Source organism: Lissotriton helveticus, chromosome 7 (assembly GCF_964261635.1).
Source record: "Lissotriton helveticus chromosome 7, aLisHel1.1, whole genome shotgun sequence".
Taxonomy (NCBI): Eukaryota; Metazoa; Chordata; class Amphibia; order Caudata; family Salamandridae; genus Lissotriton; species Lissotriton helveticus.
Window position 1 is genome coordinate 325,479,229 of NC_136068.1, and position 15,814 is coordinate 325,495,042.

General features: G+C 45.1%; 1 protein-coding gene across 1 annotated transcript in view; it reads right to left on the reverse strand.

Annotated features, from left to right (window-relative positions):
- PTPRT (protein tyrosine phosphatase receptor type T) overlaps positions 1-15,814 on the reverse strand; it is a 1,693,536-nt gene that overhangs the window by 669,458 nt on the left and 1,008,264 nt on the right. Inside the window, exon 8 of the mRNA XM_078652140.1 lies at positions 15,044-15,340. Coding sequence (XP_078508266.1) covers positions 15,044-15,340 — 297 coding nt within the window. The remainder of the gene's footprint in view (positions 1-15,043; positions 15,341-15,814) is intronic.

Here is a 15,814-nt window from a genome sequence, read left to right on the forward strand (position 1 = left end):
CCTAAAGTTTTTGACAAGGAGTATGACTGCATTCGCAAATTCACTTAGATCAACAATGATACGTGCACCCTGTGGAGTGCCACATTTCTCCTCTGACCACTGGACTAAGAATTGGTAGATGAAAATATGGGATGACACTGTGAATAGTCCACAGGGGGTTCAGTTATTACTTGTCATATGACTGTGCCTCGCCTCTGCTTTGAATAAAGAGCGCATTAGCGTATTTGAGCAAATTTGCCCTCGATAAGGAACTTCCTTAGATTGCTTCAATCTCATTGACATCTCAGATGTCAGGTTGAGGATCTTCTAAGGGATTACTACACTTGCCTGTATTTTTAAACTTATGTTTGACTCTGTTGAGTTATCCACAAAAGGCTAGACTTTCCTCAAACATGGATAATACACTGGTGCGTCCCACATTGCATAGAAGAGGCGTAATGCACCAACAACTGCAAAACTGCCTTGATCATATCTAGGAGTAGACAGGTTGAAGCTGGCCGTAGTAGAATAAAACACAGGTAAGAGTGAGTCATCCACCTCACTTTGGCCATTTTAAACAGTCATGTACAAGGCCAGCTTTACTTCATTCATGCATCTGGGGTAAACATGACTCCCCTACTACCGAATGTAAGCCTTAAAGTAATTCGTAAATAGTGGACGTACTCTGTCCAATTTTTAGATCTTCAGGTTACTACAGGGTGTTCTTTCCAACTAAGGAAGCTCTAAAGTCTCATGCATGTATGTGAAAAGATAAAGGGTAGATTGCTGGAAGAGGACCAAACAAATCTCAGATTGGAATATGCAGTGCTCTCTGTTGAGCTTTCCCGGAGACAAAATGACATTCTAAAGGGCACATAACACTAAGCTACATTTGGATGTCATACTGGATTAAGCTTATCACTTGACCAAATTCATTGAAATGTTAATTGGCCGTGGGTCACAATGGGATAGTTGGTAGGATTATTTGACCTTCAGATGTAATCCTGGAGCAGTCAAAGGTTATTTGAGTCAGAGAGCTGGATATTATTACACCAGGAGTATCAACCCTCAAGTTTGCATGGGTTCCCATTCTCAAAAATAAAGGGGGTCTTTGGGCCTGCTTCCCATTTGTGATTTTTTTTTTCTTTGGGAGTAGGGAGAGGTGCAGGGGGTCACTGTAAGCACTTAAACATGTTTTTTTAAAAAAGGTTTCAGGAAAGTCAGTATCCTTAAAGGACTACATTAAAAAAAAAGTTTTATTAATTTTAATGTGATCACAGACATGGTAGGCTGCTGAACCCATCAAGACTCTGTGATGGCCAGTAGGTCAGATTGCAGCCCACTATGATTCGGATTTTTAGGATCCGATCTATTAGTTTTGCAACCAACCTTTTGTGACCAGATATTTGTACATCTGCCCCTAGACTAAGCAATAATCAGCTTCTGTCACTGCGATCTATCATTTACATTGCCATTTTCTGAACTTCATGATAGACCTCCTAAATTCCACATATAAAGATCTTTCTGGCTTTAAACTCAGGATACTCCGGCTGCACTGCATGGCCTAGAGTGGATTTCATTTTTCAAGTTGCTGTAACAGTATTAAGCCCACTCACTTTCTTTCCACATCCTATTCTCGGCACAACTATCCCTTCATCCCAGTGTCTCTCTATCTTTAATATTCACAGGGCTCCTGAATGCAATCTGCTTTTTCTTTGTCCTAGCTGCCAGGCAGTTTATTGCTTTTTTCATCTCCTGCAACACATTAGTGTCCTTTAACCATATCATTTGTCTCTCTTGGTCCATCTTCTTTTCACATTTTGTTAACTATTTACTCTTCTCTGCTGCGTTGTTGGGCTCTTGGTGCTCATCATTCGACGTAACAAACTTTACCACCCAAAAAATTCATATGCTTTTCAGGTGACAAAACTGTTTTTTTAAGCGTAGCTTGATAAATACGTAAAACCGCTAAAGATAAGTTAATGTTTTCAGTTGCTCTTGAGTCCCAGTTGTAAGCTAGAGTGTCATGCAACACGACTTGCACCCAGACATGCTCCAGCCATGCCTTAATATCCTCATATTCTTTAATTCCATCTGAAAACATAGCAGGATTTATCTAAAGCAAAACAAAGTGTAAGAAATGTGGTTAGCGTAGAGGGGGAGATGAAACCCTTCTCAAGCAGCAACCACAATTCTTCTCAGGGTGAAGTCACAAGCAAACACTAAATTAACCTGGGCTCATCCCTCGGGTATCTTGGCACCGAGCAGTCAGAATTACCTCAGAGGCCGTCTGTAAATTATTTGTGCAATACTTCAAACAGTAACACATTGAAACAAACCACAAAAGGATCCCACGCAGTTTAGAAGAATAGAGTATTTTAAAATAAATAAAACAAGACTAAAATGACAAAAAAACAATCAATAGAACTGGAGATATTCAATTTTAAATATTTGGGTGAAATAGTGTAAAAAGGTATAAAGTGTCAACTGTGTATAAGTGGTCTCACCGGGACAGGACAAAGTCACATGTTCAGGCCAATCCAAATAAAGCACAACACAGCTACAGGGACCCAGGTAGGCCTGCTGAATAAATTACCTTATATCCTTGTTTGTGGAGCATTGTGAAGATCCACATGGAAGAGGCGTCATGCAGCCGAAGTGATGGAGTGGTTTGAAAGTGCTGGAAGGCTGTGGTGCGAGGCCCTACATCACCATCAGGGATCCTATCAACCAGGGCATAAAATGCAAAGTCTGCAGTTGAGGATGCACCATGCATTTGGGGCTGATGCGTCAATTCTGAGGAGCTGCGAGGCTGCCATGAGAAGTCTGGCATCATATTCGAAGCTGTCATCCACGAGGGATGTGAGGACCTGTGCCAAGGAAGTGTCAAACAGTGGCGGTTTCAATGTCACAGCAGGTTGCGATGCGGGTCTTTGCTACGGTTCCAATCCATGCAGTAACGGTGATGTGTCGGTTCAGCTGGGGGTTGCACTGCACAGAAAAGGAGATGCATCAGCAGTTCCACTGGATCCACCGAGGCTAGCAGAGCACCTTAGACCCACCTCCAAGGGTCCAGGACGGGGTGGCACCACGGGGCAGGGTAGTCTCACAGTTGACAGAGTCCAGGTGCTGGGTCAAGATTGTTGGAGCAGTCTTTCACTGAGGATCTAGTCTGGAGACCATCCTACTAGTCCTTGGAGTTACTCCAGAGGCATAACACAGGCTCATGCAGCCCGCATGGTGCGGGCGGCCCGAGGTGCAGGGGGCCCCCCACATCACTGTACTCAGGCATGAGAACTCCGGATTAAATCCTTAGCGGGCCCCTCAGTGTACCTTGCAAGGTGCCCCCTCACCTGTCGTTATGCCACTGGGTTACTCTGGGTTTCTAAACTCAAGAGATGCTGTCCCTTGTGAAAACACCCAGGCAAAAGGGCTGAAGGCAACAGGTCAGCACAGCAAGGCATCAGTCCACCAAGGCATTCCTTCATCAGCACAGACGTGTACTGAGCAGTTAGTGTCTGAGGTCCAGTATATATACTCAGTTATGCCTTTGAAGTGGAGGAGCCACTTCTAGACGTTTCCCTTTGAAGTCTCCAGGCATCCTGCCGTTGATATCCTATCTCCAGACTAACTACAGGTGGTAGGCAGCCATTTGTGTGGCGGCAGGACACAGCCCACTCAAATGTAATTAGGTCTAGGTCCAGACCTGCCCTCCCTTCCTGCCAGTGATGACCTAAGCTCACTGTTTGTGTGTGGCTGTATAGGACGAATACACAAAGTTCACTGTCAGCTGTACCCAGTCATGTGACCCAGGCAGAGACTACAGGGACTAAATGGCTAAGGCAGGAAAATGGCAACTTTCTAAAAGTGGCATTTTCAAAATTGTAATTTAAAATCCCATTTCATAATAAGTTAGGCTTTTACATTATAATTCCAAAGACACCGAACATGATCTGATCACCTGTTACCATTTGGAAACTATAGCTTATTAAATGTAATAAGGTAGCTGCAATGTTATCCTATGGGAGAGTTAGACGGTGCAGTAGTGGAAAACTAATTTAAGAGTTTTTCCATACCAGGACATGTAAAACTTGAAAGTACAATCCAACTTTTTAAATATACTGCACCATTCCCTCTGGTCTATCCAGGGCTAACCCTAGGATGGCTTATATGTACTAAAAAGGAAGGTTTGGGCCAGGCAATAAGGTTTGTTTTGCTAGGTTAAAATGGCAGTTAAAACTGCACACACAGGCTGCAAGGTCGCCCATAGACATGTTTAAAGGGCTACTTAAGTGGGTGACACAGTGAGTACTGCAGGCCCTAGCACTTAATTTACAGGCCCAGGGCACATGTAGCGGCATTCTACTAGGGACTTACAAGCAAATAATTCAATATGCTAATTGGGGATTAGCCAATGTTACCATGTTTTAAGGAGTGAGCACATGCACTTTAGCGATAGTTAGCAGTGATGAAGTGTGCAGGTTTGTGATGCCCCAAAACCGGTTCCAGTATGCTTGTTTCAGTTCAGGGAGTACCTGGCTTGTCAGTTCGGTCTGGACTGTTCACATGAGGCACAGGGTCAAGACTGAATTGCATATGGCTGGGTCTAAACTGGGGTGGCATGGTGAGCAAAAGAACGATGGATTTAACCCAGATCTATTGACTGTGGGTGAATGTTTGATCTGCTCTGCATTCCGTCCATCATCTGTGTATCTTTGGCTTTCTCTCCATAACTGCGTCAATTATCCCCAGACGTGGGTCTCGGGCTCACTGTGTCACAGGATTCAAGCTAGCCTGGCGGATATGGGGTGATGCCCTGAAACTGGTCCCAGGATGCTTGTTTCCGGTCTAGGGAGGACATGGCTTGGCAATTTGGTCTGGACTGTTCCGATTTGGCACAGAGTCAAAACTTATTTGCGTATGGCTGAGTCTAAAATGGGGTGGCATGGTTATCAAAAGAACAATGGGTTTAAACCAGATCTATTGACTGGGGGTGAATGTTTGATTGGCTCTGCTTTTCATCCATCATGAGTGTGTCTTTTCCTTTCTCGCGTGCGCCGGGTATGCCCAGACGTGGGTCCTGGGCTCACTGTACCACTGGATTCAAGCTAGCCTGGCTGATGAGGGATAATGCCCCGAAACTGGTCCCAGGATGCTTGTTTCCGGTCCAGGGAGGACCTGGCTTGGCAGTTCCGTCCTGGCTCTTCCCATATGGTACAGGGTCAAGACTGATTTGCATATGGCTGGGTCTATACTCGGGTGGAATGGTGAGCAATGGAACAATGGATTTATTCCAGATCTATTGACTGGGGGTGAATGCTTGGTTAGCTCTGCATTCTGTCCATCATCTGTGTGTCTTTTGATTCCTAAGGCCAGCAAAAACGAGAGCAGCCAAAAATGGAGGAAGGCAAAAACGGTTTGGGGGAAGACCACCCTAAGACTAACAGGTCTAACACTGAGATTTCCAGATATCCAGGGAAAGGGCAATTTTTCCACAATATTCCTGTTGCTCTTTGCCTACAAAGACTCAGGGTTGGATCACAGTGAACATCTCAACAGGCCTGAGCCTGACATTTGGCTCACACAGAACCCCGTGCATTTTAGATGACTGTGCATGTCAGAAAACACCCTTCCATTGGTGATTCCACTCCGAACACCCACTTACAGGTCCCTCCTTTTTAAAGGTGGGTGAGCCACTGAAAGGCCGAGCTAGGCTCAAGGCTGAAGCCTGGCTCTCGGTCCTATTGGAACCTCAAGCCTATAACAAGCCTAGCTTTCATGGTGTTTCTGCCTCCCTCCTTCTACCCGGGTTGTGTTGTAATGGCCATAGCGGCCGACTATGGAATTCGGGAACAAGGTACTAGTCCTAATCTCAGCTCAAAATCATTTGATTCTGGCCAATTCACTTAACCACTTCGGCACTCATGACGAGCTCAGCTCGTCATGAGTTGCGCCGCTCGCACGCTGATGACGAGCTGAGCTCGTCATGTAATGCGCGTTTTTCAAAAACGCCGCGTACAGCGGGAAAAGCCGCCGCACGCATGCGGTTAATCTTCCCATGCCTATAAACAATGTATGTGGCCTTGTGTAATGTAACTGGTACTCATGTAAAGCGCTCCAGTACCTTTGGGTCGAGTTCGAACTACATTTTAAAAGAGCTGAATAATGCACTAATAGGTAAAACATAGCTTTGACATAAGGAAAGACATATAGATACCCATTTACTGTCTGGTTTTTTCAGAGTGAAACCATAAAGTCTGGAAACATCATGGCCACCCTGCTTGAACTGTATGGTTAGGCAAATTTTTCCTTTCACCAAAATACTTTTTCTTCATTATCGAGTGTGAAAGCATTTTAGCTTATGTGGGTTCAGACTACCTGTTATTCAAAAATATTTCTGATAATAAGCACTTCCCAATGCAGTGCTGTATTGTGCCCTATTAATGTTGAAGCTTCCATGTGTTAAGGAAATAATTTTTTCTTAACTATGAAGAGATAAAGAGTCTATCATATTTTACCTGATTTGGTATATGATTTACATAACACCTATTTTGAGTGCTCGGCTCGTACTTGGCCTCTAAAATCTTAGTCAGTCCCTTGGCTCGGCTCTCACTTTTAATTGGTTGGCTCTTTCATATCTACCTCTTTTATTACTTATTTCGCTACTGCCGTCGTACACCCATCGTCCTTCTATCCCCTCGCCCTACAGGGCCCTTCAGTTCCCCATGCACAGCCCAATCTCCCTTTCCACTTTTCCCGTCCTCAGCACACCTATTTCTGCAGCCTTCGGCGCCAATACAGGATGAGTGATGGCGCGTGAATCCTCAAACGCTAGGTGCTTGTTTCAGTTCAGGGAGGACCTGGCTTGTCAGTTCGGTCTGGACTGTTCACACAGGGTCAAGACTGAATTGCATATGGCTGGGTCTAAACTGGGGTGGCATGGTGAGCAAAAGAACGATGGATTTAACCCAGATCTATTGACTGTGGGTGAATGTTTGATCTGCCCTGCATTCCGTCCATCATCTGTGTGTCTTTGGCTTTCTCTCCCTAACTGCGTCAATTATCCCCAGACGTGGGTCTCGGGCTCACTGTCACTGGATTCAAGCTAGCCTGGCTGATATGGGGTGATGCCCTGAAACTGGTCCCAGGATGCTTGTTTCCGTTCTAGGGAGGACATGGCTTGGCAACTTGGTCTGGACTGTTCCGATGAGGCACAGAGTCAAAACTGATTTGCCTATGGCTGAGTCTAAAATGGGGTGGCTTGGGTAGCAAAAGAACAATGGATTTAACCCAGCTCTATTGACTGGGGGTGAATTTGATTGGCTCTGCTTTTCATCCATCATGTGTTTGTCTTTTCCTTTCTCACGTGCGCCGGGTATGCCCAGACGTGGGTCCTGGGCTCACTGTACCACTGGATTCAAGCTAGCCTGGCTGATGAGGGATAATGCCCCGAAACTGGTCCCAGGATGCTTGTTTCCGGTCCAGGGAGGACCTGGCTTGGCAGTTCCGCCCTGGCTGTTCCCATATGGCACAGGGTCAAGACTGATTTGCATATGGCTGGGTCTAAACTCGGGTGGCATGGTGAGCAATGGAACAATGGATTTATTCCAGATATATTGACTGGGGGTGAATGCTTGATTAGCTCTGCATTCCGTCCATCATCTGTGTGTCTTTTGATTCCTAAGGCCAGCAAAAACGAGAGCAGCCAAAAATGGAGGAAGGCAAAAACGGTTTGGGGGAAGACCACCCTAAGACTAACAGGTCTAACACTGAGATTTCCAGATATCCAGGGAAAGGGCAATTTTTCCACAATATTCCTGTTGCTCTTTGCCTACAAAGACTCAGGGTTGGATCACAGTGAACATCTCAACAGGCCTGTGCCTGACATTTGGCTCACACAGAACCCCGTGCATTTTAGATGACTGTGCATGTCAGAAAACACCCTTCCATTGGTGATTCCACTCCGAACACCCACTTACAGGTCCCTCCTTTTTAAAGGTGGGCGAGCCACTGAAAGGCCGAGCTAGGCTCAAGGCTGAAGCCTGGCTCTCGGTCCTGTTGGAACCTCAAGCCTATAACAAGCCTAGCTTTCATGGTGTTTCTGCCTCCCTCCTTCTACCCGGGTTGTGTTGTAATGGCCATAGCGGCCGACTATGGAATTCGGGAACAAGGTACTAGTCCTAATCTCAGCTCAAAATCATTTGATTCTGGCCAATTCACTTAACCACTTCGGCGCTCATGACGAGCTCAGCTCGTCATGAGTTGCGCCGCTCGCACGCTGATGACGAGCTGAGCTCGTCATGTAACGCGCGTTTTTCAAAAACGCCGCGTACAGCGGGAAAAGACGCCGCACGCATGCGGTTAATCTTCCCATGCCTATAAACAATGTATGTGGCCTTGTGTAATGTAACGGGTACTCATGTAAAGCGCTCCAGTACCTTTGGGTAGAGTTCGAACTACATTTTAAAAGAGCTGAATAATGCACTAATAGGTAAAACATAGCTTTGACATAAGGAAAGACATATAGATACCCCTTTACTGTCTGGTTTTTTCAGAGTGAAACCATAAAGTCTGGAAACATCATGGCCACCCTGCTTGAATTCTATGGTTAGGCAAATATTTCATTTCACCAAAATACTTTTTCTTCATTATCGAGTGTGAAAATATTTTAAAATATGTGGGTTCAGACTACCTGTTATTCAAAACTATTTCTGATACTAAGCACTTCCCAATGCAGTGCTGTATTGTGCCTTATTAATGTTGAAGCTTCCATGTGTTAAGGAAATAACTTTTTTTGAACTATGAAGAAATAAAGAGACTATCATATTTTACCTAATTTGGTATATGATTTACATAACACCTATTTTGAGTGCTCGGCTCGTACTTGGGCTCTAAAATCTTTGTCAGTCCCTTGGCTCGGCTCTCACTTTTATTTTTTTGGCTCTTGCACCTCTACCTCTTGCATTACTTATTTTGCTACTGCCGTCGTACACCCATCGTCCTTCCATCCCCTCGCCTTACAGGGCCCTTCAGTTCCCCATGCACAGCCCAATCTCCCTTTCCACTTTTCCCGTCCTCAGCACACCTAATTCTGCAGCCTTCGGCGCCAATACAGGATGAGTGATGGCGCGTGAATCCTCAAACGCGAGGCCTTGACAAGGAGGGATCTCAATGACGAACTATTTCTGGACAGAGGGGATGGTCTCGTGCTGCTAACTGCGCTCACAGCTGAAACCGCGCAGCTTTGACGCTCGACATACCCGTCTGCGAACATAACTCTTACGCGTTCCTTCTCTCTCTGTACCTGGGGCCAACTCACTGATGGCGGGTGACAGTAAGCAGACTGCCTGAATTTCCCTATCGCGCGCCGGGCCTGTCGGAACCTCTGCAGCTGACGGTGGCACGTGCGGATGCAGGGCGTGCGGGTGGAGGGAGAGAGGGGGGGGATTCGACGCTTGGATATGAGATAAAAAAAATACAGGCGCGCGCCTGCGATATGGCACTGTCAGTCTGTCAATCAAGCGGATGAATCAAGGCTAAAACCTGCAGCATTTACACCGCAGTGAGAAATAACAGAGTTTTACATACTACGGCATTACAATGTATCATTTGTTTGTATCTTAATCGCTGTTAACGATACATTGATGTTATTATCCAAGAGTAACTATTGCACTGTTCGAAGAAGCTGCACAGAGGCGATGTCAGAGTATTTTTTGACCTTTTGCTACAAGTTGTTAGATAGCTGCGCGAAGGTTTCCAAAGAGGAAGTATGGGGCCAATCTATTTTGTAAATCAATAGTGGCTAGCCTAGTTGTCATAAAAGTCCTGAAAGAAGGACGTCCAGTGACGGCGAGTTCCAGCACACATTCTATGATGCACCGAAAAGCGCCTCGACGCTTCGTCAGGGGCAGTAAGCGCTATATAAATAGAGTTACACTTACAGTGTCATCAAATTGTTATATGACACCGACTGAAGGAAATAGTCCAATAGCCTGTTTACGCGAGGCAAAGTTCGGAAGGGTCAGAGGAGGAGTGAGTGTCCAGAGTAGAGCGTGAGAGAAAATCTCACTAAATTGATAATAACCGAAACCAAACTTCTCTTGACCTAAATAGTTCTTGAGCTAACAGGCTGTGAGACAAGGTGTGAAAAGAAACATTATCTGCGCAAATCACAAATCATGGTTTGTGCTGCAAGAGAAACAAAAAAACAAAAACAAAACGTAAGAATTGTTCTTTGCTTGCCGGGTCTGTATTGCATGTATGCACCCTTTATGCACATATTAACATGAGGTGCACAAGTCCAAAGTTACATGTTGATTTTAGACAGGTTGTAATGCACTATTCGCCTCAACTAATTATCATACCAGTATATAATTGCCCTCATCGTGGTGAGATTTCTCCATGCAAATGCTGCATTCGCCTCTGGTGCTTGGTGCTTTGTGCATACTTAATACTCCCAAGTGAAAACAAATGTAACTCCCTTGTGAAAACAAATGTAGTTATTCCATTAACTCCTTTACCCCCATCCATGCAGAGAGAGTCACAGTAGAATATCTGACGTAGCCCATCTTGACTATCTTTTCTTGCAGAATTTCTGGGACAAGAGACAAGAGTGAGCGCTTGTGTGAGTGCATGTGTGTGAGTGAGCATGTGAATGAGCTTGTGCCGAATGCGGGTTTTTCACTGCGTTTTTAAATCCGACTGACACTTCCCCACCTGCACTGCAGCGTCCAATTAAAAGGCGCTGCAGTTTGAGGTGGTGAACTTTCAGTGGGCAGGGTGGGAAGGTAAGCAGGGGTAGTTGGGGGGTGAGCTTCACCCCAGCCCAAAAAAAAAGGCATTCGCCCTGGAGCATACGCCGGCGTAGGTAGTGACTCGGTGTTTGTCTTGCGCTGAAAAGCCTGTGAATACAGAGCCGACTTTAGGGCAGTGCGACTGGTGCGGCCGCACCGGGCGCTGACCTGTGGTATGATTGGACACATGAGGGGCACTTTTGCCTGGTGGTAGTAAGAGAATCCGAGGAGGCAGTTATAGGGTGTGGGGGCGCTAAAAAAAATTGTCGCACTGGGTGCCACCAGCGCTAAAGCCGCCCTGCGTGAATACCTATGTGCATGTCAATGTGTGTGGGGGGTGTCTTCATGTGTAGGTGAGAGAGTGTGTTTAAAGTACCTACAGCATACAGAAAGAACCTAGACAGATGCGGTGTCACCAAGTATTCCGTGCTCAGCGAAGTGCCAACCTCACACATAGAGAAGCCACAAAGATTCCCACTCAGAATAACCATATATTGTGCCCAGTATAAGGACTTTCTACCCCATATTGACAGAATTCAGATTTGCGCCCACCTCAGCATCACTGCATGTTCGGTGACCAGTAAGGCTGTTTCCCTGATTGCCCCTTGAAAGAGGGAGAAATGCATGTAGCCCTTCTAATCTGGGGGCAGTTGGGCAGAGCAGCAGGGCGGTGCACCACGCCCTGAAGAGAGAAGGGACTCCCTCAGTGCCACACCGGCATATGGGGGTCACACTGCAGAGGCGATCATTCACTTCAACTCTTCCACCACATCCCCAACTTGATTGGGGGAGTTAGGACCACAGACAGAGGATTTGGGTGTGGATTTGGATATCTGTTGTCAGGCAGATGTTCTGTGGGTACAAATAATGCAGGCAGGCCCTCTGACGAGAGAGGCGAGTGATGAAGGTCGATCAAGAATGTTGTGGCGGGCAGCTCCAATGGAGAGTTAAGGTCGTGCAAGCTGGTAGTCTGGGCAAGGCCGAATTCTCATGGGCATTGTTGCAGACAGGACTTATTAAGAGTAAAGATAACTTTGCCTTTCAGCAGCCCTGGTGTATAGTACAGGACCAAGAGCAGGGGCAGACTGGAAGATGTTCATTGATGGCCAGGGTAAAGTAAATTCAAGTGTAGTGTGCATCCAATCCTTAGCCAGTGCATAAGGGAAATGACCTTGGCAAACATAGAATCAGTAAAGTTTAAGCTAGTGTGCATGAAGCTGAGTACTACCTGAGATAGTCGGCAAGGCTGTGCAAAATCACATTTTTTTGTGCAAAAGTACATGAAATTCCCTAACAATTTCACAAATTGCTCAATGTTACACTTTTAGAGGAAAATGTGGTTTGCCAGTATCTTAGTTTCTTAGAGGACCTCATACGTTACTTGAACACTTATTGCAAAATGTCATTTGGAGACTGGTTCCAGAAGAACATGTTTTTGGGCATTTTCAATATGAACGAATCTCCTGTGTGCAAAAATTGAGGCAAATTGTGAATTGTGGAATTCAAGAAATTGCACGAATTTTGCATAACTCGAAATCAGCGAACTACACAAATCTTAGCAGCTTAATCTACATTTCATTCAGATCTAAATGTATGATGATGAGACTAAAGGCAAACAGAGGGAACATAAGTGGAGGCACACAGAGGTAGAAGTTGAGAGCAAGTTTAGCAGGTTCTGACTATCAAAAAGGAGACCATAAGCATGCGCTGAACAAACATCATGGTGAGTGAAGTGAAGTAGCTTCAATTGATTGTGGAGCAGATGAATGAATATATTGATAGGACATCTGCACTAGTGCACCTAAATCACTTACTGGTGGTTTAGTGAGTAGAAGAAGGGTTTCCTAAAAGTTTTTAGTTGATATTGAAGTAGCAGATATTGGTGTGGATGTTAATACAGAGCACATTGTCCTTTTACGAATAGCTGTAAATTGAAGGCGTCCTTTGAACATGTAGCCAGGCATGAGCAATTTGCTATGCTAACTGGATCACAACTGTGCATATTTATTTCTCAACTATGAATCACTAGTATAATCCTTAATAATAAAACAAATAATGGGATGCTCAGCGCAATGGTGGGACTGGTGCCACTCAGTAAATGTCCACCTCAGTCTCCCATTTTGAACCCATCATATCTCCACGTCCAGATCCTCTGCCGCCCACCCAGAAAGCCCAATCTGCAGAAGCAGTTTTGTGGCCTGGACTTAATGATCATAATATTTCATTTCGAATCATGGCCAATAGGCCGGCTTGGGCCAATAGGCCGGGTCGGCTACAGGTATGGACTGTTTTAGCTTATCTCCCTGCCATATACCGTTTAGGTAGAAGGGTTGAGTCTTCTACAGTACCATTTCTGTCCACTGATCTCTCCCTCAAGAGCATCCTGGAGCGGGAGATTGTTCAAGGGAGGCGGAGCATGCATAGCGGAATAAAATCGTAACAAATCGGCCGCTGATCACCTGATGCAATTTTCCGATTTTCTTTCATAGCACATGCTTGAAACATTTACACACAGCCCTAGATATGGCTTTTTGGGCCACTAGGGTGTTTCTTGATCAGCATAGGATTGGTATCTTGGTGTAAATTTATATTTTGCTGTTAGTGTATTGTGGAGTATCTCTGTGGGTGTAGAGAAAATGAGCACTTGCAGGTGAATCCAGAATGACTGTGTGAATCCAGAATGACTGAGTTCATTGGAAAGGATGAAGTCCATATTAAAGTACAGAATGTTACAATGATAGAAGAGCTGAAGAGGGGGTAAAGCAAGCCAGCAGGAGCATAAGTACAGTCAGTGGCGGTTCGCTATGGGAGTGCTGCGGGGTGGTTGGGTGGGGCGGGGGAGCGGCAGGGTGGGGGTAGGGTAGTGGAGTCTTACATATGACTTCCGCGAGCAAGGTAACTATTTACCTTGCGCTCGCTGCATAGCCGAGTTGGCGATGCAGCGGGCGCAAGGTTAATAGTTTTATTTATTTATTTACTTACCTTACTCGTGGATGTCGTATGTCTGACTCCACAACCCCCACCCTATCCCCTCCCCACCCCACCACCCCGCAGCACTCCCACAGCGAGCCGCCACTGAGTACAGTATAATAATGCAAAAAGTCGGTGAAGAAAAAAGTCAAAGCACAGTATCACTCTCGTTGAAGGACATGTTTAGATGGGCATAGTATGTGGTAGGGCAAAAAAGGCAGAAGTACGCTGAGGAAGAATGGTACATGGAGGAAATGGCAGGGGTTTGATGGCCGCAATACATAGTAGCCAAAGAGTGGAAGGAGTATACGATAGGGGTGCAGTGGGTGGAGTATATGGCATCTAAGGACTTGACAATTAATTAACTGAAAGGAGACTGATACTCCCTGCACATTGTTTTCATGGTATTTTTTCTGTTATTTGTAGATTTAAGCCCCCGAAGAAGGGTCGTTGGGCCCGAAATGCATTGGGTATGGATGTTGAACAGAAAACTTGATATATCTCTCAGAAGCAATGTATTTTCTATGATATAAAACATAATAAATTATGTTGAAGTTTTTTCTCTGAAAAAGTTATTTCTTTGGAAAACTGTTTTTGAATATGTTGATGAAGATATGTATATAACATGTTTATTTAAGATGTATTAAGCGAAATTTTTGTGTTATATTGGAAGCATCTGCTCATAGCAACAGTGCACAGTGGTCAAGTACAAGTACTTGAATTCTGTTTGTGTAATATGTGACATGCTAGACAACATGTCCACCATTGTAGCACGCTTGATTAACTTATTAGATTCTGATTATTAAAAAAAAAAATAGAGAGTGCTCCACTTTCCAAACACAGAGTGGAGTATATGGGAAGCATACAGTGCGAGGAGCGCCATCTATTGGCACAGATGTGGATGCACGAGAAGAGCACTGGTGATTTGATGGCAGGTGCACAGTAGATGGAATTAATGGTAGAGGTTCATGGGTGACTTACAGAGTTGAAGCAAAGACAGTGAAACACTCAAGAGATGGTGGTTAGCAAAAAGAAATATTAAAGTCACAGTGGTCCAAGTCCCTTGCATTGAAACAGTGGCCCAAGTGCATGTTAAAGCACAGTGACTGAGAACACAGCCGGGGCTCAGTGGGTGAAGTACATATACACAGCAAAAGCAGAATAAGTGAACTGTTGCAAGTGTATAGGAGAACACTTGAAATGGTGAACTAAAGAGGTTAAACAGCTTATAAAGTATTCATGGGAATGCATTCTATAATGCCTCATAAGGGATTTATATAGAATACAGTTTAAGGTCTCACCATCTTCCTCAGTCTGGACCACGAGCTCCTCACTTTCCATTTTCCCTTCTGGATTGGACAGCACCAGCTTGACCCGAATGGTCATAAATGGACGCAATCCCCTAAGAGTGTAGTGAGAAGATGTCTGGATGATCTCCTCAGCTTCAAACCTCTGCTGATTGAAGATATATTGGTACTGCACTGTCAGGTTGTAGCTGTGACACCGGGTCACGGCATAGCCAAAGGGCTCCCACTGCAGGGTCAGCTGCCGGGAGCGGATCTCCACCACATCAACAGTCTGGGGCCCATGAACTGGATCTACCAATGGGAAGAAAAATAAATCAGGCTGGTTAGAAAAGAAGAGCTCATAGAATGCTTTAAAATGTATTAATCAATAATCGTTCTCAATTTCAAAAATATTTTAAGAACCGCTCATCATTGCCTTGGCTATGACGATATGCTTTTTAACATCTGTATTTGCTGTGAACTACAGATCGGAGTTAGAGTTTCATGGACATGTTACTTTATCACATTTGAGACAGATATCCCATCCACTCTACTTTACTGGGGAGAGGAGTTGGCCTAACGGCTAGGGCGCTCGACCTTGGACCTGGGGATCTGGGTTCGAGCCTCGGTAACGACGCCAAAAACCTCCTGTGATGACGCCAAAAACCTCCTGTGATTCTGGGCAAATCACTTAATCTCCCCGTGCCTAAAAATGAATGCGTGTCCTCTTGTAACATAACTGGTGCTATGTAAAGCGCTCTGATACCTGATTCAGTTCGGGTCTAG